At 32.4% G+C, this 24,062-nt stretch overlaps 1 protein-coding gene across 1 annotated transcript; it reads right to left on the bottom strand.

Annotated features, from left to right (window-relative positions):
- Positions 1-18,036: 18,036 nt before the first annotated feature.
- LOC133700137 (phosphate-repressible phosphate permease pho-4-like) lies at positions 18,037-21,754 on the bottom strand. Its single transcript, XM_062123688.1, has 11 exons — positions 21,605-21,754; positions 21,277-21,399; positions 21,115-21,184; positions 20,588-20,712; positions 20,116-20,331; positions 19,653-19,739; positions 19,098-19,556; positions 18,883-19,010; positions 18,699-18,786; positions 18,332-18,586; positions 18,037-18,162 (listed from the first exon to the last, which is right to left on the bottom strand). The coding sequence occupies exons 1-11, from the start codon at positions 21,752-21,754 to the stop codon at positions 18,037-18,039; spliced, it is 1,827 nt and encodes a 608-aa protein (XP_061979672.1).
- Between the last annotated feature and the right edge of the window lie 2,308 nt (positions 21,755-24,062).

Genomic DNA, 24,062 nt, shown 5'->3' with positions numbered 1-24,062 from the left:
ACACTTTCCAGTGTTTGGTTATGTCTTGGAAAATGAGCTGGAAAATAACTTATTAATGTTTTATTTTTTTCAAGTTTATTAAAATAATGAGAAACGAATCTTACAAATTAAAAAGTCGAATGAGAATAAAATTGAAAAAAAATATAATTTCATAAATTATCTCAAATAAAATAAATAATAATTAAAATAATAGAGATCAAATCTAAAAAATAAAAGATAAAGAAATTAAAATAATAATAATAAACATTTCATAAATTATTTCAAATAAAATAAGTAACAATCAAAAGAATAAGGACCAAATTTGATACATAAAAATTTCAATAAAAAAATAAGGAAAAAAAATAACAATTACAAAAATAAGGACCAAAGTAAATATAAAAATTAAATTTTAAGAGATGAAATTGAAAAATAAATATTCAAAACAAAATATATATATATATATATATAGCAATTAAAATTTTGAGAACCAAATTTGATATAATCAGCAAATAATATGACATTTCTAAATTTTTCACAACTTTCAAAAAGTGTTTTCCGCCTAAATTTTTCAGGAAAACACTTTCCTACAAAGCAAACCAAATTTTTCTTTGACTAGAAAGTGTTTTCCGTTGGCCAACTTTTCTAATAGCAAACAAACACTAAAAAATTTAAAAAATAATTTTTCAAAAAATAAATTCTAGAAAACAAATAAAATTTAAAAAATAATTTTCCAAAAAACAAATATAACCTTAAATTACTTTACAATGGCCAGACGAGAAAATTTAAAACTGAACTAAGGCACGTGGATGGTGGAGACAATAGGTGGCGAAACATAAAAATTAGTATAGTGAAATAATAATAATAATAATAATAATAATAAAAGGCACAACAAGTAGTAGGAAATTTCCTTTTCCAGGAAAGTAATAGCGGAACCTAACATGGGCACCGAAATGCACACTGAAAACAAAGCCACATGACTGTGAATGCAAAAACCATTAAACAAGCAATTAATCTCATTTTGGTTAATAATTAAGGCTTTGTTTCAGTAGAAAACCAAATCTGTACATCGTCAGATGGGACCTACTTTATTTTATTCTCTATCCCTTTTTACCTTTTCTTCCTTCAAAATATTGTTAGGATTTTTTTTTTGGCAAAATAACACAAATAAAACAAGTTTTGTCAAAATAGTATAGTTTAATAAATGTGAATAATGAAATTTTAAAGAAATGGTTAAAATGAATTGACATAAATTTCAAAAAAGAAATAAGAGAGAAAAATAAAGGAATGAGATATTAGAAGTACATCGAAATTCCAATAACAACACCCTCTTGCCATTAAAAAGATCCCGACGAGACGAATTTAATAACATTGAGAAAGGTTACTAAACGGTGACTAGAATGAGCCACACGCATTGCCTAAAGGTAAGTGAACGATTTTCCACCTTTAGATGGCGCATGTAACCCACTTTGGTAACAATTGGTGACGTTTCTTAGTGTCGTTAAATTCTTTTTATAGATATCTTTTTGATGGTGATGAAACTAAGATTTTATCAATATATTTTTACCAAAAATGCCTTAATGAAGGTGTATTGGGTCTGGCTTTATCCAGACCCAACCACGATCGGGCTTGCCAAGCCCTGGACACATTGGGTCCGACACTAGTTAGACCCAATTAGGAATGGGTTTAGTAGTGTGTCAAGCCCCGGGCGCAGGGTTTGGCCAATGCCAAACTCAGCTATAATTAGGCTTACTAGTGTGTCAAGCTTCAAGCGCGATAAGTCTAGTGCTAGCCAGACACTGCCATGGCTGGGCTTGGCAGTAGCGCCAGACCCAGTCACAAATGGGCTTGGCAATATGTGTAGCCTAGGCATGTGGGTCTGATTCAACATGAGCGACTCCAAACATGTTTGTTCTCCACTTGCAAGCCACTTTAAACTAAGTTCTAAACAATATCCTTCAAGTGATGAAGAACAAAATGAGATAAAGAAGGTTATGTATGCATCTATAATTGATAGCTTGATATATGTCATGGTTTGCTCAAAGCCAAATATAGCTTATATTGTTGGTATAGTCAGTCAGTTCCTCTCTAATCCTAGTAAAGAACATTGATTAGTAGTGAAATGGGCACTCAAGTATCTCAAAGATACTTCCAGTTTCAATTTATGTTTTAAAAATGGTAAACTTGTGCAAGATGAGCACATATATGCAAATATGGCTGGTGATATTGATTTTAGAAATCCCAAATCAGAATACTTAATGATCTTTGTAGTGGAAGCAATTTCTTGGTAATAAAAGTTGCAAAAACATGTTACATTATTCACCATTGAGGCTGGATACATTGCTCTTACTGAAGAGGGTAAAACGTTTTTATAGATGTGAATAAATGCTTACATGAAATTGATCTAGTACAAGAGAACTTTGCGTTGTATTGTGATAGTCAGAGTGCAGTCTATCTCAATAAACATCCTACTTTCCATTCTTGTCTCTAAAGTTTTTTGTTATTGAGAAAATTCATACTTGTGACATTATATCAGATATAATGATCAAGTCTTCATCGAGCGAGAAGTTTGGGTTTTGCAAAAGACAAACACGTTTAGTGGAGCTTTCTAAATAAGTCAAAAAGGAAGAAATTATTGGGTTTGGTCCATTTTCTTTTAGACTATAATGAATAGGAATAAAGAGGAACCACCACATATGAATAGTAATAAAGAGGCATGTTGCAATTAGGGCTAACATCAAGAATAAAGATAGAGATAAAAAAAAATTAGAGAGAGAGAGAGAGAACTTGTGAGAGAGAAAATAAGAGGCAACTTGAGCGGTCTCCGTTCAAGTTTTGATTAGCAGCCGACTCATTGTTGAATCCAGCTGAAATTTTAATAGTAGGTTTTAGACACATAGATTTGCATTTTACATGGTTGGATTAAAAATTTGAGGTATCTAAGTTGATCGTGTCTTTATAAGAACATGGTTATCAATTTTGTGAGAATTTCTCGATTCTTTCTGTATGTATTTTAAGAATATATTGTTATTGATGATTTATGTTGTAGTTTTTAGTTTTAACTAAGAAAAAACACTTTGTGATTACATTATTTATTAATAGTAGAAGTTTATAGGTGGACTACAGTTTCATGGTTTTTCTCCACATTGGGGTTTTGTAAGTAAAAATCTTAGTGTTGATTTGTTGTGATTTCTTGTTTACTTTTATTGATTGGTTGACTATATTTTAATTGCATAAAAAGAGAAAAGAATTGAGACTTAGGATTTGTAAATTTTGTTATATTGGTATTTTTTCTCCAACACCTCTTTACTTAGTTTTGACTTAATTTGGCTTCTCTCGCAACTATCACAACATTTTAGATTTTCACAATTTTATTTCTTTAAATTTCAATCAATTGATCCTAATATACTAGAATTATTAGGAATGTTTTCTTGATTTTATTTTTAAAACATTGCTTGCATGGCTTTCAACCACTCATTTTTATTCTCATGTGACATAACTTTATTAAAGTATTATGGATCTCCCCAATTAATAACCAACACATAGTCATAAGAAGAATATTTGATGGAAGCTTGGTAAGTTCTGGTGAACTTTATTAACTATGACTTATATATAGGTTTTTGAATAACCTGTTTAGTAATAATATAAAGATCATCATCATCATTAGTTAGTTCAGGATTATTGATACGATCTAGATTGAAGCTCTATTCAAACCATCCAAGCTGATAATATTCTTAACCCAATCAAGTTAGTCTAGATTCAATTTGGTTCAAAGCTCATCAGGGTTGCATAATAATTATAGATCTATAATATTATATTTAAAATATTGATATTATATGTGTAGTTATATTTTATAAAATAAATTATATATAAATATATGATATAATAAATTCTTTTTTTTCAATATTATATTTTTTATATCTCGTTCTTTTTTTTATAAGTAGTTAAATAGTTACATTTAATGTTCTATATATGTTTAAATAAACTTGAAAGAAAAAAGATATTAATAAATAATTTTCTAGCTCATTTATTATGACATAGTTAAATACTAAAAAATATTTCTCAACTTATTTTTCAAAAATATTTCTCAACTTATTTTCCATGACACTATTAAACATAAAAAGAAAGTTTCAAAAATTACTTTTAAAAAAAAATTATTTTTTCCACGCACCTCTAGTATTTAATTCAACCGTGCGGATTGAATATGTATCTCAAAGTCGCTGTCAAAGTTACATCTCGATTCAAATCAAAGCTTGAATATAGACTGCTGAAGTCGCCTCTTCTTTTCTCTCCCACGAGTTTTCTCCCCTTTTTTTTCCTCTCTGTCTTTGTTGTTGCTACCGACCCTAATTGCAGCTTGCCTCTTTATTTCTATTTGTATGGCGGTGGTCCCTCATTTCTTTTTTTTCTTTGTTAACTATAGATATTCAGACCAGTTTATACATATTAGGACTAATCTCAAAAACTTAAAGTTAGCTACTGGTCCCTCATTTCTTAATTATACGGGCTATGGCTTAACAAAAGAAGGGACAAACCCCAACCAGAGTAGCTAGCAAATTAACTGAGGAAACATCAAGTTTGAGAAACAGGTAATGGTATCTTTGACGGTGCTTGTAAGTTGAAGTTACTTCTACCCAATAAACACTGGCCGGCTTCTTATCACAGTCACCCACCTTAGCTCCACGCGGCATTTATGCACTCATTTTTGGAATTCAAATTAAATAAAACACAACACCACCACTACTCGCTAGCTAGCCATCACCACTACTACTAGACAATCTCTCTTTCTTTCGCACCTTGGTTCAATTTCAAACATTTATAATCTTTGACTTGGCCTGCACATAACTTGATCTCCACGCTCTATCTAGCCGTCACGCGGTACATGAATTTCTCACCCTATAATATGCCCTGCTATATCTGTCTGTGTATATATATAAGCCCATACCAACCCTCCTAAACATAAAACATCATCAAACTTCTTAAGCTAGAGCTATCACCCTAACATCTTCTCTGCTTCAAACCACACCAGTATCACATTTTCCTGCCTCAACAACAAAACCCAGATTGCATTCTCTCTTTCTCTCCTTTGTTTCAAGATTCATTGCGATAGATACAATATCTATGGCTCGTTTTGGAGCAGTGGTTCTCATTTTCTTGGTTTCTTTCGCTACCATTGTATCAAATATAGAGGGAAGAAAGTTATTGATGAGTACTGGTACTCCACAGGAGAACAGCAGCAGCAGCAACAAGGAGGGTACTAGGAGTGTCACTTCTTTTGCAAGTTTGGTTCTTAGCGCTCTTCCTAAGGGTACAGTGCCATCATCTTCTCCTAGCAAGAAGGGTCATGCCACTCTTGATAATGAACAACTCTTTGCAAGGCATCTTGCTAGCATCGATCGGATTCTACGTTCTGTTCCAAGTCCTGGTGTTGGCCATTAATTTTTCACATTCCTGACGAGTCTTATTTGTTAATTATTTACAGTTTTGATATTTTTTCTAGCTATTCCCTTTGTTTGGAGGAGTTGGATGAGCACAGGAGTGTATTTCTCTGCTTTATGTATAGACACTAAGAAGTATAATTATATGTGATTGATTATTTCTAAGAATCCCTACATATGAAAGCAATTAATTGTTTGGTATGTCATAGCATTAATTATATTGGAGTCTTATTTCTTTGCTAAATAATTTGTGGCGTTTGGATTTAAAGAAGACATATTTCACCTCGTTGTCAATGCTGTTGTAAATGATTTATTAAGACATGTCAATGTGTTTAATTTGACAGTGTACTTTCGAAATAATAAATGCTTTTCGTTCCCTTTTCACTTCAGGCCATAAAGAGCCTTTTACTTCAAAAATTGCAGCCAGCATTAGTTTCTTTTGAACTTTTTACTCGTGTACTGAGATTGGAAAGTGTTGATCATGAAATAGTCCTTTTTGAGGTTGTCAAGAAAAGCCATCCCGCTTGACTTTTATACTTGTTGAAAGCAAAACCCCCCAAGAAAGGCAGAAAACGTGTAACCAGTCTCATGATCCACAGCCAAAGCACTGTCTATTTTCCTTTTGTTGAAGATGGTGATAGCACACTCTACAAGCTTAAAGCTCTAACGGAGAAAATTATGATAGAGAGAAATAGACTAATTAACTTCTGCTTGTCCATGGCCATACCTTAATCGTGATCATGAAATGATTAGGACGGTCAGTTGGGGTAAAACCATTATATTGATTATAAAATTGTTAGAACTGAAATTAAAGCTAAATGAATTTGGATTGTTTATAAGTTGACTTAACAAGGATTAATTAAGCTTATGAAATACCTCGTTTAATGTAAACACAAGCTTTTGAACCGTCAATTACCCCCTGAAATTCAGCCAAATCCGAGAGAACATGGGTTAATTTCTCATTTTCAAAGGTTGGTGGGATTCGGTTGACTCTTTATTCGACTTTTCACTCGGGTGCCCTTGTCAAGGCTCTCTCTGGCTACATTTCATCGCTTGGCTACTGTATGCCATTTTGTGCACCAAAACCTTGTTACCGTGGGAAAATTCTTTCACCTACTCTATGGATTCTTTTTTTCCCTTGAGGCTAATACCCTACGTACGTGAGAAAAGTGGTAAGTAATTAAGATTGTAAGATTAAAATTAAAAACTCTCGAGCCATCAATATGGACTAGCTAGATTAGTGTAAGAAAATATAAAGTATGATGTTACTATTCCGTGCCCTGATTTCCAATTCTCCAGGGATATATTGAATTCTAAAGATCAAGTTGGAAACGTCTTTTGCTTGCTCCATTTCCTCCAATCTTCCAAGATGTGGAGTAAAGTAGACTCTACCTTACTTGTCTACACCCCACTTGTTTAAGTCCACTTCACGAAAATTCTACGTTCCCAAAATCTTTACCCTTGCTCAATATAAATTGAATACGATTTTTCTTCTTCTTTTGCTTTAATTGAAATACAAGTTATCAACGCTCGTGAGAGAAAGCACGAGCGATCGAGCTACGTGCTCGAGCTAGGCAGTGAGGCTAGCAACGTTAGATTTCATGACCTTTATATCATATATACAATCATATATTTACGTGCATATCTAAAGGAAAGCATGTGTTGTGTTGGACAGACGAGGTGCAAAGGAAGACATATCAAGGCTAATGTGAACATAGTTCCATTTTTCTAAAACAAATAAAAGAATTATTGACTAAAAAGAAGAAGACAAGTACAATAATTGTGCATCCTACTCGCCAGACTACTAAGCTCGCGGCGCCCCAAAATGAATTTACATGTGGTGGCTCTGACGCTCTGTCAATTAATTGGTTTGATAGAGTGTAGTAACTAATTAAACTGGAAAAAAATACAAATTAAAACAGCTATGGAAGTGAAAGAAATACATTACTCAAGAGTCATGAGGATGCTAATTGATCTGCCAAGAATTTTTTATATAAAAAAAAAACAGAAACGAAAAAAAATAGGACCAATAAGCCAGATCCGAAATTATGCTTGCTTGGATCAGCCTAGATAGGCTACTTGCCTAGTCAGCTCAGGCTAGCTAGGTTGCCCTAGAAGTGCGAAGCGATCGCTCTTGCACAATCCTAGGATGAGACATGGCAAAATGACATGGAAGCAGGTAACGCTCACATTCTTACATTCCAAAGGACCTCACCCATCGCTCTTGCACAAGCCACTCTAAACGATCTACTTTCCATCGATCTCAACCATCTCACACACACACTAGTAAAATAAATGGGCGGGAGACAAGCTCCATCACACCACAATTTGTAAGCAAAAACACAATCTAATAAGAGAATCTTCACTATGTCATAAAATCCTCCACACTCAATTTTCCAGAAATTATATACACCCTCAAGAGCATGTACAAAATGTCAAAAGCATTTTAAAACTTGTTACACAAGACAATAATGTTATATATAAAATTATTCCAACAATATTTCATGTATCTGTACATGCATGATTACAAAAATTAGAGCATGGATTTATTTTTCATTTTCAAGATCTTAGCTCCAAGTTCATCTCTTGCTTTAACACAAGTATCATGCCTAAAAAGGCACCACATAGCTCTATAATATCACATCACGAGAATATGAGGGCACCAGAGCCTATTTTCAAATGTTCTACAAAAAAATGCTTAACGTGGAAAACTTTAAACCTAACACAACAGAAGCCCTCATTAGTAGAGTCTATAACTATTCCTTATAGAAAAGGTTACACACTTTTTTAGATAAAAATTTCTCTAGCATCAAGTACGTAATGAAAAATTACATTAAAGTGGAAGAAAGGAATACTAAAAAAGGTTATCTAGGCATTCACGTACAAGTAGAGTCTCAACCACGCCATCAATCCTCGACAAAAACATCTAAAACAAGCACTAATTAAGGGGCATTACCACAATCATCTAATATTCCATGAACTTATGACTACACCTTTAACCACCAGATAGGCTGTGGTGCTAGTTGTTATCTAAGGAAAAAATATTTGTGTGATATCCTTCTTTCATGAAAGGCAACGCAAACATAAGGAATCCAAATAAGTTTTGTTGATTTTACCATGACAACAAGCATGATATCAAGGAGTGCCACGTGCTCAAGAAAGAGATAAAATGATTAATAGGCAAGGGTTACCTCCAATAGTTTGTGGGAAAAAAAAAACAACTACAACTAGGAAAATAAATTTGTGCATTTACACTTGACACTTTGCTTGAGAGCAAATATCCCCCAGATTATCTCAAAAACATTTGTATCACCATCTTTTAAAATTTTTCAATAAAATAAAATTATTTATCCACGAAAAAGACCTTTTTCACTTCATATTGTTAATAAATATGTGCGTATTAGATATCACATTAATAATATCAAGAAACATCATGATAAAAGATAAAATTAACAAACATGAAATTTATAAAGATTTATATAATTACTAACTTTAATATTTATAAAATTAATTAAAATAAGTGCAAACTGATTCAAATTCCTACATTTAATTAAAAAAAAATTACAGGCACAACTCTGCCCTCTCTTTTGCAGCACAAGGGCTCCACAAACCGCCCGTGGTTGCGAAAACACTGAGCATACAGAACCAAACATTTTGATTTGGTTGCTGTTCACTTCGCCGTCCATTCATGGCCAAGAACCCATGAATGTACAAGAACCAAACATTATATAATTACAAAAACTCTGTAGTGATCAATATGCTAATGGTAATTTCTTTTGATAATTACAAAAAATCTTTTATAGTTTCATTTAAATTTTATTCTTTCTTTATATATTTATAAATTACATTTTATATTTTATATCATATAAAAAATTCAAATAAAATATATTGTCGAGCATGTAAATTATATAATGAAAATTATAGTATTAAGGAAAAACTATAGAAAAGTTTTTGTAAGTATCTTTTTTTTTCCTTTCTGTTTTGAGACACAAAGTAACTTAATTTTTATTTTATTGTTTTCCCTTTTAAAATGCAACTATATAGGTCAACGTATATATATTTGACAGTTTGACTCCAAATGGGTTTGGACCAAACACGTGCATGTCACATTTCCCACACGTGTTTCCCATTACCCCTTGCTCAAAGCTCTGATAAGCAAGTGTCCTCTATACAAAGGGAATGAATTAATTTCATTGGGTGGTCCCTGTACCATGGTCATTTGATTATTCGAGTGCCTCTACTATTGATGTGATCAATTGAATCCCTCTACTTATTTATTTATTTATTAAATTAGGCTCTCCGTTTATGATATCGTGATAAATCATAAATGTGCTCATCGTTTGGAACTTGCCCATTTTTACTTATTATTCATATAGAAAATCAAATATTTCCCAAAAATCGAAAATTATTTAAATTTTAGAGATGTGATTTTTCAAAAAAAAAAGTTTCAAATAATTCATGCATTGAAAATGAAATGCAGCTCAACTAGTAGTCTCTCTTGTCCCTCCAAGAGATCTTGAATTCGAACATTTCTTTGTCATATCAACCTGGATAATTTAGCTCTTTTTATCATATCAACAAACGCTTTAAAGGATCCTCACAAGACAAGATCGAACAACATAATTTACATTTGTTTTCAGCTTGTCGTTAAGATTTCTTTTTAACATTCATTAGGATACATGATCCTCAATCTATTTTATTAAATATATACATCAAGTTTTAAATTTATAATTAAATTTTTTCTTGACCCTAGAAAATACATTAACAGTAACTATACATTTATTTTAAAACTTTGATATGAACAACAACCCCTTTGAAAGGAAGGGTTGGGACTATTCCCAGATCATTACCTAGTTAGGTCTAGATTTCATCCCTTGTAGATAACACTTGCCACCATATCTGGACAAGCCGATCAACCACAACAACTGTAATTCGAAGCCATCCTTCATCAGATTATTGCAAGGAAAAAAGGGGAAAACAATATTAAAATAGAGAAGTGATTAACAGTTTAAAAAATTCGGTACAGTCTTTATTCATACACGCAAGAGATCGATTGCATAAAATTTGACCCTAAAAAAAGAAGAAGATGAAGAATTGCATCAGAAAGTAACTTCAACTATCCAGCACCCAATTCAACACTCCCCTTTTTCTTACAGAAGTTATTGTTAGGGGAAAAAATGATGTTAGAGGATAAAGGGAGAGAAGTTGACATCATCATAAACATACTAACCGAGTACTTAAAAATAACTCGGGACTTCTGTGACAAAATAAGTACATTCATAAATATTCTAAATTCCTAACTCAAACCATTTATGTTGCGTTTTCTATGTTTTCTTGAAAACCGACGGAGTTTGGAACATGAAGTTTTCAAGAAGAAAGGAGCATGCATGTCCTGTATCAGCTCCCCATTCCAGGGCTCAGAACTGATTGAAAACTTGGATATCTTTTCTCCAAGACATGTTAATTGAAAGTGGGTTTAGTGCGATCACCCCTATGACTTGGACCGGACGGCGGGATCATACGACCCTTGAAAGAAACATGAAATGCGACCTCACGCATCTTTACTGGCTTATTGCCTGTCAGATCTCCACTTTGATGAGAATTTGGTAAAGCCATCGATGAGTAGATTCGAGTTGCAGAAATGCTATCCGCCATAAACATGAGAATCAAGATTGCGGAGATGGAGAAGAAAGATTGTGTTGGATTCATCATAATTTTTTTGGGTACTTGGTATGGTCATTATGGTAGCCTTTTATATATATATATATATATATATATATATATATATATTGGAGAAGGCTGTTTTCAAAGTGCTATAACACTACTTGCGGGAGAGATTGTAAGTGCTGAATTGCCCTTAACAAATCCCGCGTATTTAGTCGACCCTAAAGGAAATCTAAGTCTTTGCAAGTCCAAACAGAAGCTTGAAGAATTAAATATATAATTAAACCCTTTTAATCATTCTGCTTAAGCTAAAAGCAGGGTATTTAAAGTCATATATATATATATATATATATATATATATATATATATATATATATATATTGACTTCTGCATTAAACTGCAAACTGCCCCTTTATGTAAGATTCGGAGAGTTTTCTTTCAAAGTTATTAAAATCATAAGGTAATTGGTCCAGTTGGAATTGCATTTCAAATTATATTTTTTAAAAAATAATTAAAATTTTTTATTTAAAATTAATTGTTTTAACGTACTAATTAATATTAAAATAATTTTTTAAAAATAAAAAATAAATATTATTTTAATATATTTTAAAAAACAACTATCCTCTCCTTTCCGACATAATTGGTCTCAAACACAAGTCGGTAAGCATATAACTTTACATTTAATGAAGAATAATATACTACTTTTCCAAGTGGAGAATTGTATTAAATATTTTAGTATCTGATGGAGGCATGTGATGTGAAACGTTGGGATTAAAAGAGGAGGGTGGAGGGAAAATCAGAGGAAGGGACGTGGTGGTTACAAGGTTGACTTGTGTGGTAAGAGAATGATGATATTTTAGAATTTAGGAAGATGGCTCGGAAGAAAGCGATGGCACGTCGGCGACGTGCATAGAAATATATGGTTGATGTAAAGTTTTGCGTGATGTTCTACCAAAAATACATATAAAAAAGGACGCCCTCGCTTTCTTTCCGGCTGTTTTTTGAAAAAAACTTGATGTGAGCTTCTTCATATTATTGAATATAACCCAACTTTTGAGTTGATGTTGTTTCTCTCTCTAGTCCTATCGTGGCCGATGCATTGAAGGAAACAAAGGCTAAAGATATGAAGTATATACTTCAATTTTCAGGTTGACATATTTATTCGTAATCATACCCACATGACAACAACAGAATCGATACCTTGTAATTTTGACTATTAAACCAGTTCAAAGAGTTTTAATAAAAAATAAAAAATATAAATATTATCCTTACAGCATAGAATATAAAATAAAATCTTCAAAATCTAAAGGATAAATATCTAAAGTTTGATATATATATATATATATATATATATATATATATATGTATAGAGAGAGAGAGAGAGAGAGAGGGAAAATGCAAATTAGCTTCTCCAATCCAAGTGCAATCAATAATGGTCCATTAGGTAAAATTATGTCGGAACTACGCTGCGCTGCCGATTTTTTAAGCACACAAAAAAATGCTTGGATGATAGCAATATTTATAAAAAAATAATAATAATAATAAGAAGAACCTGATACTCAAATAATTAACTCTATTGGATCTAATAAAATCAGGTAGTTAACTATAGGCAATGATAGCAGATAAAATATTTAAAAAACACTTTACAATAATCATTCAAAACAAATGAGCCATCAATATTATGCTACAAAAAAAAATTATTGGCGACCCCTATTACTTTATTGTAGACATTGGTCATCATAAAAAAAAAATTTTGCTAAGATGGTTCAAATCTGGCCAAAAATTCTGGACGACAACATAATAAAAAGTTGCATGGGTCACTAAAGCAACGTCTCGGAAAAGCAAGTTGAATAAAACAAAATGAAATGAGCATCCATCTATATTCAATAAATCAATTATATTTAATTCAAGAATAAAATTTCTTTTAAAAAATAAATTTAACAAAAATTAACAAATAAAAAGACATAGGGTAACCTAACTAAATAAAAAAAATGATAAAACCAAGGTCATAAAAAGCTTGAAAAAACAAACAGAGCTAAGTTTTCGATTAAATAAATATTGAATGATGAAATAAAAAAAAACCTAACTTAAAAAATGATTAAAAAAAACTAAATCAATTCTAAATAAACATTATGAAGCTAGGTTAATCTCCAAAGTTTGCAACCCATGAGATCTTAGATAAGGGCTTAACCAACCTGAAATCCAAACTAATTAAATGTTGAACAATTAAATCGAGTGAGAAAATATTGTTCTAGAAAATTTTTCAAAGCAAAGAAAAAAATTAAAAGAATGAGAATGAAATCTATCAAGAAAAAAAACATTATGGACTGTGGAATAAAAAAATACAACTCTAAAAATTATTCTAGACTAAAAAAAATAGCAATAAAAAATGGGGATCGGATTTGACAAAGAAAAAAATTAAATGAGGATGAAATTGAAATAAAAATTTAATTTAATGAATTATTTCAAAAAATATATAACAAAAAAAGGGGACTAAATAAAAAAGAAATAAAAGTTTAGGGGCTTTCTTGAAAAATCAGGTGGCATGGCGCAAACATCAAGGAAGAGAGAGGAAAGAAAAAAGAAAAAAATAATCGTCGGTAACAAACCAGACCTCCAATCAGTGCACACACCACATATCCAAAAAGGAGACGCTGAGAAAAAGCTAAAGCCACCCTGGAATGGCTTTTTTGGCCGCCAAAATCAGCTACACATGTTGTCCAAAGACTGCGAAGCAGCTGACACTTACATAGCGTGCATTAACCTTTTTTATTTCTTTTTAATTATTAAAATCCTCTAATTACCCCACCCAACCAAATAATTATGAAAAAACCAGGAAGAAAATGACACAAATATTATTTAGCTGAGTTAAATTATTTGACACCAAGAAAGTCAAGATCTTTTTATTGTACAACAATATTGAAAATAACAAAAAAGCCCTCCATTTTCCTATTAGGTTTTTTTTTTTATTCTAAGGGTTGCTATGCATTTTTAATTGAAAATAAAAAACTAACCTTAAGTCGAGGTACAAGATTTGATTTATACTCCTCCTGCCACCATTCAATTTTAGAACATCACTAGTTACATGCCCCGCGCGATGCCGCGGGTCAATTATTTTTTGCATTTTAAAAATAGCCAAGATCTAAAAATGTTAGGTTTTTTTGTAAAGTTATACCCAAGAATCTCAGGTTTGGTTGCAGCGCCTGACCCAAGAGTAATGTTTATAATATTAATAATAACATTAAACTTGGGCTAACCCTTAGCATAAAAGTGTCTGGACTGCAATACCAGACCCAATAGCATTGGACGTGGATCTGGCTGCAAGGTCGTGTCATCAAAGTGTGATAATTAAATAGATTAGTTAAAAATAAAAAAAATCAACATGAAGAAAAAAACTAATCAAAAAAAGAAAAAAATATGAATTAATTGGGTTAACCTTTCAAATCAGGTTAACTCGTCGTACCTTGAATTCGCATCGTGAAAGTTTGATAATTAAAAAGAAAAAAACAAATTAATGGGTTAACCCAGAATTAACTGGGCTAACTCGTCAAATCAGGTTAACCTATCAAACCCGAAATCCGTGTAATGAAAGTTTGATAACTAAATAGAAAAAAAAATTAACATTAACAATTTAAATTAAACAAAAAAAATTAATTAAAAAGAAAAGAAAAACAAAAGGCATCAGCCTTATCACTGTGGATTGCACTGTGCAATCCACAGTCAAAGGCATAAAAAAAAAACTAAAAGCATCAGCCGAGAACAACTTAGAAAAAAATTTAACATTAATAAACTAAATTAATTAAATAAAATTAATTAAAAAGAAAAAATAAAAGAAAAAAAACCTCTAAGAAGAAAAAAAACTAAATAGAAAGAAATTTAACATTAACAAACTAAACTAAACAAAAAAAATAATTAAAAAGAAAAAAAAAAGCAAAAAACAAATAAAATTCAGGTTAACTCGTCAAACCAAGTTAACACGTTAAACCCGGGATCCGTGTCATGAATGTCTGGTAACTAAATAAAAAAAAAAGTGAACATTAACAAACTAAACTAAACAAAAAAATTAATTAAAAAGGAAAAAAAAATCCGGGTTAACTCGTCAAACCATGTTAACCTGTTAAACCCAGTATTTATGTCATGAAAGTCTGATAACTAAATAAAAAAAAATTAACATTAACAAACTAAATTAAACAAAAATATTTATGAAAATAATAATAATAAAAATTGACGGGTCAACCCGGAATTAACTGGGTTCACCCGTGAAACCAGGTTAACCCGTGAAACTCGGGATATGTGTCATGAAAATCTAATAACTAAATAGAAAGAAATTTAACATTAACAAACTAAACTAAACAAAACAAAATTAATTAAAAAAAACAAAGAAAAAAGCAAAAAAACATCTCAAAAAGCATAAAAACAACTAAAAAGTCTTAGACAACTTAAAACAAAAACAAAAACGCCTAAGGAATCAGTGTTTTACTGTGGACTGCACTGTGCAGTCCACAGTAAAACACTGATTCCTTTTAGCTATTTATGAAAGTTTGATAACTGAATAGGAAAAAAAAAATTACAGGTTAACCCAGAATTAGCTGGGTTAACCCGTCAAACCTGGAATCTGTATCATGAAAGTTTGATAACTAAATAGAAAAAATTTAACATTAACAAACTAAATTAAACGAAAAAATTAATTAAAAAGAAAAACCAGAAAAAAATGCGAGTTAACCCGTCAAACCCGGAACCTGTGTCATGAAAGTTTGATAACTAAATAGAAAAAAATTTAACATTAACAAAAAAAAATCATTAAAAAAAATAAAGAAAAAAAACAGCTTAAAAAACAAAGCAAAAAAAAAAAAACAGCTCGGCGTTTCACTTTGGACTGCACTCGAAAAAATAATTAATTAAAAAGTAAACCAGAAAAAAAATCTGGGTTAACCCGTCAAACCCAAAACCCGTGTCATGAAAGTTTGATAACTAAATAGAAAAAAATTTAACATTAAAAAAAAAAAATTAAAAAAATTTAAAAAAAAACATATTTAAAAAAAAAACAAAACAGCTTTAAAAAAAACAAAACAGCTTTAAAAAAAAAACAAAAAAAAAGAGGGAAAGCAGCTGCAAAGAATCATTCATCACTCTGACTACGTATAGCTAACACCATGATGGTAACATAAAGGTGTACCGATCACCAAATTAATAAAGAACCTAAAAGGTTCCATACAAAAAGATGGGATATATAACCAATCACATGAATGCACCTAGCATGCCATCAAATGTGGTCGGAAAAAGCTATTTAGGTAGGCAACATCAATTTGCTTTTTGGGAAAAAAAGTCAGCAAGAAGATTGAGTGGTGGACTGGATAAGCTTTGGACCAATATTAAGATTCATATAAATTGAAATTTAGCCATTGAGGGGTTTGGCTTTTGGAATTATATATGCTTTCAACCGCAAAATCTTGAACCTGAAAAAAAAAGCTTTTTTTTTTTTATTTCTCTTTCCCTTTAATTGATAGTGTCAAATGCGCTAATTAAAAAGAGGATTCAACTATGATTTTCTGTTTTGAGAATAGCTTTGGGGAGTATTTAAACACAAAATTTGTTTTGACAACAAAATTCAACTTAATTTTCATGCAAATGCAAATTAGTATTGCACTAGTTGCATTTCCTGCGCTCCGTTGTGGTTATAGATTATAGATATCAAGTGATGTTGGTTTAGTAAAAGTAAGAAAATGAACAGGTACATTTTTTACTAAATTAATATTTTTTTTTATATTTTTAGATTATTTTAATATGCCGATATCAAAAATAATTTTTAAAAAAATATATATTATTTTAATATATTTTTAAATAAAAAATATTTGAAAAACAAAAACAATCAAATTAAAAAAAAAGGCTGAAAATTATCTTTCTTTTTCTTTGCTTGTAGCGGTGGCTTCGCGTACTTGCAACTTTGCTTTCTTCTCCATACTTTAGTGTGGGGGTTTCGTAATTGTGGGATCCTTTACTTTTACTATTACTTTCAATTTTTCAGTTCTTGAAAAAATGAGAAAAGGTTTTCACTTGGGGACTGGCCATAGAAAAAGGCTTTGGGACATAAATTTTAAGAAACCGTTTGGGAATATGGTAAAAATTATATTTTTAAAAAATTTATTTTTTTTGTTAAAATTAATATAATTTGTATGTTTTGGATCATTTTGATATGCTGATATCAAAAATAATTTTTAAAAAATAAAAAAATATTATTGATATTTATTTTGACATAAAAAATTATTTAAAAAACAATCAAATCACTACCATACTGACAAATATATTCTTAAAAGTTAAAAATTAGTAAGTCACTAAAAGTAGTTCTTGCTTCTCGGATATTCTCACCACTTAATTCTAGTTGTTGAGGTTGTCTTTTTTTTCTTAACATAATATTAACAGATTGATTATAGAGTTTGGATAATCAATTAAAAATACCTCTCATGTTTTTCTAAAGAGAACAAAATCCTCTTATATACCACGTCAATTATCTCCTATTTCTTTCTTTCTTTTAATATTTTAAAGTTGAGATCAAAATAAAAAAAAAATATCTTCATTTGTGACTTGTATCTAAAATGTTAAGGCATTGTTTGACGCATCATTATTTTTCTAATTTTTGAATTTTTTTTATTTATAATTTTTTTATTTGTTTTTTTATTAAAACTTGATGTGTCGATATCAAAAATAATTTTTTAAAAAATATTATTATTTAATATATTTTTAAATAAAAAATAATTTAAAAAACAATCTCGTCTGCTATCTTAAACACCCTTAAGCTCATATGGTTATAACGCTGTGCTAATATATGTTTGGTTACATTTCCAATCAATCATGACAAGTCGTACGCCAATTGAAGGAGCAAACATGGAAATTGGATGAGTAGTATCAATCCCGCTTGTAGTAAACGTTGAACATAATTTAATGATTAAAAACTGCGACGTCAGGGCACTACATATCCTGGTGAACGTACAGACGCTGAGAAGATCACATAAGCAATCCCACAAGAGAATATTACTGTTAGGATCCATCCACCGAGGAACTTGAGCACAAGTTTCCAATTAACATTCTGCATGACGATACAACATTTTTCATCATAATCCCTCTTAAAAAGAATGTCATATATATGACGCATGTTCTGTTTAGCCTCGGACAATTCCATGCTCAGTTGCAATCTGATATGGAATTTGATGCTGGTTTTAGAGATTAGGCCATTATTTACGAGGAGGAAACCTTACCCGAATGTCATCGACCATTCCAACTCCTAAAAGAGATCCAACAAAAGCATGTATACTTGAAGCAGGAAGATTCATTCTAGTGACCATCATCACTGCTGCCACAGAGGAAAGCTGCGATGCCAACCCTCTTGAGTTACTCATGTAAGTTAGCTTCCCACCTAGGCATCGAGTCAAGCGCCATCCACATAGGAAAAATCCCATCGCAGCAACTAGTCCGCTAATTGCTCTAAACCACCATTTCACATGCACATACTCCTGGTTACCATGTGCATGGTCATTGCAAGATAGTTATACAAAAACCAGTAAAGAGAAAAGTTACGGTAAAAGGATGGAGTAAGTACAGAGATATTTATGGTTTTAAACTTACCACATCTTCCCCATTCCCTAGATATTTAATTCTATGATCAAACACGTCAAGGATAGCTGCATATGGGCTTGCAATGGCAGCAACCTCAATAGAAAATTGAAGCCTGCAGCATACCAACAGATTGTATTGATGTACATGAAGGCATGAGGCGAATGTGAACGAAAGAGAACTTCTACTTCATTTAGAGACAGAGTAAACATACGCGAAGATACATGAAGCAAGGAGGTGTGGGAAGCTGAAGAAATCTTCCATTTCATCATATTTTTCAGCTAAAGCATGTCGAACAAGAGTTCGTCTGTCATACTCTATAACCTTTAACATCAGAACCAAATTATTAAGATATGCTATCATTCTAAAGAATGATATAGAACTGTGATAGGAGATAAAGAGAAGACCTACAGGGCGTATAATCGAAATCGCAAATTTTCTGATATATGTAGAGGCATCCGACGTTAATGTTCTTTTCTCAATCCTCTGGAAGTTCCTTGTTTGAACCAACCTATTTGGAGTAGATTCAAGCAACTGTTTGAGTTGTGTTAATTTATCTGTAGAACTTTTCTGAGAGGCTGATTGTGTCTGCTGAAAATCTTGAATTTGCTGTTGAGAATCATGGATCTTATCCGGTAGTGGTGAGTCCCAACTCCTCTCTTCCTCTTCATAGACTGTCTCAAGAACTCTAGTCTGCATGAAATCCCTCAACATTTCTTCGATATCTTCGTGGTTCTTCTCGTCATCTTTTATTGAACTTGTTTTATCCTGAATTTCTATGCATTGATGATCGATCGATCTGCTTTTCTTATTGGACTTACAATTTGGAATATCATTGGACTTCTTTATGGTCAAGGAAACTATCACAACCTGTTGCAAAATTAAATTCAGTCCTAGACAAGAATAAAAAGAAAGAATGATTGGAACATGCAGTGGATAGCAGAACTTAAGGTTATGTTTCCTTACCAATGACAATATCGCTCCAACAAGTGTAGCAACCAAAACAGCAACTATAGTAAGCCATGTATTGATAAATATAATGTTTCCATTGATCTGCATCCCATTATGAAGTGAGTAATGCGAGTAACTCAATGGAAAACAAAGCAAAAGCATGATTATCTTATTGAACTATGCTTTCCCTTTTAGAAAATCAAACAGAAGTAACAGAAACAAAAAATAAGGTTTCATGCTATCCTGTTTGACATTTGTTTAAACTTCATCTATCTATCTAATTAGACACTGCTTGTGTTACTTCAGACAAAAATTTGCTACTAGTCAGCTACTAAACACGACAGGATCCTCTCCTGCCTAGGAGGAAATGTCCTCCTTAACATAATGGGCTGCGTGGATGAGGAGAAGAGAATTAGAAACCTTGAGTTTTTTGCTGTCCATGATGTTAAATTTGTATTTTTTTTTTAAAAAAGCACACCTGAAATATGACAAAGAGGCAAAGTAGTCCAGTAGATATTCCGTAGTCGATAGGGAGGAAAATGAGAACCCTTTTCTCTGCATCTTCTGATCGAAGAAGAAACGCCCTCAAGAGTTTGAAGAAGATGTAGGAACATAGACAGGCGATTAATGGAGCAAGTGTCCATTCAAGAGATATCCAGAGGAGTCCTCCACCATTAAAATTGTGATTTTCACTCTGCATGATCAAACTATGGCTGAAGAATAAGAATGAAGATCGAAGTGTCTAATTGAATGCCAAACCACAGAAATTACATTAAAAGGTTCTACTATAATGCGAGTATGCACAAAAGGAATGATTAGAAAAGAGGGAAATGAAATGATCCGGAGAGTCATTTAGTATGTGATCATGAGGAATTTAACGATCAAAAATATAAATACTTCTTTCATTTCATCAATTACACATTTTGACTGATAAATATAGGTTTTTCTACCTTGTTCCATAAGGGTATGTAGCCAAAACCTTCAGTGACAAGGATGGTTCCTAACAGGGCACTCTGTATTGACTGCTGAGATGAGACTGGTAACTCCCAATAGGTTGCAACTGCAAGCCAGATCGCTGCCAATATCATCAAAGGCCGATGGAAGTTAGAAAAAAAAATGTACAATAATATAGCTGTTAGCTTGGCATTCAAAATCACATAAAATGCTAAGTATTATCACTAGCTTATGCTTAATTATTTAATTTTAATTATAATAAAAAATAAAGTAATAGAATTTAAATTCGTGATTTTTCATTATTAAAGTTCTAACATCGTGTCATAGAACAATTTTAATCCGGGAGCCAAAAGCTTAAAATTGTTGGATAGGGCTTCAAGAATGGTTTTATACTATTCTCTACAAATCATAAACTCTCTTTTTAACATTTTCATTTGTTAAATAAATAATCTTGGCATCAAGATTGATAAATGTGAAATGAGCAAATGTAAACCAATAATTTAAATTGACTGTCATTGAGTACCTGCAGTGATTAGAGCAACTACCAGGCTCCACATCAAAAATCCTGCGTCTGGTTGACTTTCTTTGAGAAACTGCAATGACACAGCCATATTAGTTCATGAAAGAAAGAGCATTTCATAGTGTTTAATTGACCATGTTTATGGACAAATATTCATTTACACACATCAGAAAATAAAGAATCGACAGTGCTCTTGCTTGTAAAGGCAGCTCCCGGAACATAGATTAGGCAAGCGATTATTGAGGCCTTCAAGAGAGTCAATGCTCCTGATCCGACTGGTGTTGAAAACTGCAAATTCAAAATTCAATAAACTTTATAATCTGTACAAAATATTAAAGTAAATAACATAAGCTCATGCAGTTTGTGTCCTGAGCCTGAAATAGGTTGTACATGCTTCCTAGAGTATTTTCTATGTAAACAGAATACTTGTTTACCACGCACGTATTGCTGAAGAAAAATAGAACAAAGAAAAAAGAAAAGGAGACAGTCCAACCGGAGCTGTGAGATTGTTTGCACCAGCAGAAAATGCCATAGCAACGGTAGCAAAAGCTCCGAAAATCGGTATCCATTGATACGTCTCTTTCCACCTTCCGACTATTCCAGCGGTCAAATCAACAACAACCTTTCCTTCCTTTGAGGACATTAGTTTAGCTAGCTAGGAGTCTCTCTGAGTGCAATAAAAATTTTGTACAAGGAATTAGAGGAGAAGAGTGTTGATTCGAATGCATTAAGATTTACATTGTTTATATCTCTCGAGGACTAGATGGACCGGCCTCATTGTTGGTTTTTGGAGTGTTCTAGTAATTGTTTCTTGTCGCCTGTCTCACATGAAGAGGAATTGGCCCTTGTTTTCCCCGGAACTTGGGGTCCGACTTAGTTCTTTATGAATTCAATAGTCCAAGGTTTCGGCGTCAAACAAGAATGAATAGTGGATCAAGCATGGGAAGACATTTTTTTACTCTCATTAATATGAAGGGGCAGTCCCTTGTATTGCTTTTTAAGCAAATGGCATATTACCTTCTTGTTAATAAATGTTAAATCCAAAGCAAACAGTAGAAAAGATGCTTATTTTCAATCTCACCCCAGAAGAGGGGCTGCATAGCATAACTGCTTTGTCTTCACCAGAGATGGAAATTATTGTCTTCCATGGAAATATCTCCCCGGAGTAAAGGTTAGTGTTTTGTGATTCCCATTTAGCTGTTTTGTCTCTTTCTCCAGGACCTTTTAATCCTCCACCATGCAAGTCTTGAATCAATTTCTCATGTAAGGATTTTCAAGGAAAACACAATTGATTACCTTTCATTAAACAACTATCATGTATATCGACATCTCCATTAGTTCGACCATTAAAATACTTCTTTTGTATCTTCTGAAAATCAGCATCTCTAGTGTATAACTCCTTCAAACACTCAAAACCAAAATCTCACTACGAAACTAGACTTCAGAGGCAAAACTTTGTTCTTCTTCCTCGCTCCACTAAAACTTCCTCTTCTTCAAACATTCAGTGATCAATGCCACAATGTTAATGAAATTCCAAATAAATCTCTTATAGCCAAGTCATGAACTCCACACGTTACTAATTATCTTAGGCGTGGGCCAATCATGAATTTCCCTCACTTTCTCCTTGTCAACTTCAACTCCAACAGCTCCTACAGCAAAACTTAAGAATAAACTATACTTTTTCAAGTTGACAAACAACTTATTTTATAGCAGCAATACCTCCAGAGCACTCTTTAAGTGTTGAATATGATGTTTCATTATGATCGAACACAAGGATATCATTATAATAAACCATAATGAATTTATTTGTAAAAGTCACAAAACCTGGTTTATCAACCTCGTGAATGTGCTCAGTGCATTCATTAACCTGAAAGGCATGACTAACCATTCATACAGCTTATCATTGTCTTAAAAGTTGTTTTCCACTCATCTCCTGGTTGAATCTGAATCTCAAGTCAATCTTCATAAACACTATTGCACCACACAACTAATCTAGCATGTCATCCAATCGTGGAATTGAAAACATGTATTCTGTAGTGATTTTGTTAATAGCATGAATATCAACACATATGCTCCAACTTCCATCCTTTTATATAAGTAAAGCAAGGACAACACATGGACTTAAACTCTTTTGAATCATCTCTTTCTTCAGTAATTCTTTTATTTTCACCCTTAAGATTTCCCTTTTGTTTGGGCTCATTCCATAATACGGTAAATTCAAAAGACTAACCCCTGATATCAAGTCAATCTAGTGTTGGACATCACGTATGGGAGGTATCTCATTTGGTAGATCATCTGGAATAACTTCTTCAAACTTCTACAATAGAGGCTTAACAGCTTCAAAGATCTCTTGTCAGCTTCTTTAAATAGTACGGACTTCACAATTAAAGTATGTACTTCATCTCCTTTAAATCTGTTGAGGTAAAGAAAGGCTAATGTTGTGGTTACCGATGTGGGCACTAGTGGTGGTTAATTGAAGAGGTTGGACTATGATGAGATATGCTGCTATTTTGGTAAGAGGAAGGGACAGTAGTTCGATTTCGGGTCTGCTTATGGAGAGAAGAGATTGCACTCTCAGCTGAGGTAGTGATTCTTTGGTTCTAGTGAAGGAGCTGTGACTGTGTCGTGGAGAAAAGGGGATTGGTGATGAGTTAATGATGGTAGCTGAATGGCAGCTAAAGGAGAAGGGTGGAAATATTGGTAGTGGATGCCTAGATGGTCAATGTTACTCCGTGGATGGTGGTCACAGTAGAGAGAGGAGGATTTCTTAGATGTTGGCAGTTGGATTTTGATTTAAAAGAAATGGCAGAGGCAAGGAGATGGTGTTGATACTATAAAGTCTTGCGCTATTGCTATTAGTGGGTGATCTGCTGTGGCTGGAAAAATTGGTGGAGATGAGCTGATACACCTTGGCTGATGGGTAGAGGTTATGTTTTGTATGGCTGACAACT

The sequence above is a fragment of the Populus nigra genome, chromosome 7 (assembly GCF_951802175.1).
Source record: "Populus nigra chromosome 7, ddPopNigr1.1, whole genome shotgun sequence".
Lineage (NCBI taxonomy): Eukaryota > Viridiplantae > Streptophyta > Magnoliopsida > Malpighiales > Salicaceae > Populus > Populus nigra.
Note: the sequence above shows the minus strand (reverse complement) of the source record. Positions and strands in the feature narration are given on the sequence as shown.

Bases quoted from the DNA above. Each gene is read 5' to 3' on its own strand.
- LOC133700137 (XM_062123688.1), bottom strand. From the start codon at position 21,754: ATGTCCTCAAAGGAAGGAAAGGTTGTTGTTGATTTGACCGCTGGAATA. The intron at 21,400-21,604 runs GTTGGACTGTCT...TTGAATTTGCAG, and splicing joins CAAACAATCTCACAGCTCCG to TTTTCAACACCAGTCGGATC. The intron at 20,332-20,587 runs GTAGAAAAACCT...TTGATCATGCAG, and splicing joins ACATACCCTTATGGAACAAG to AGTGAAAATCACAATTTTAA.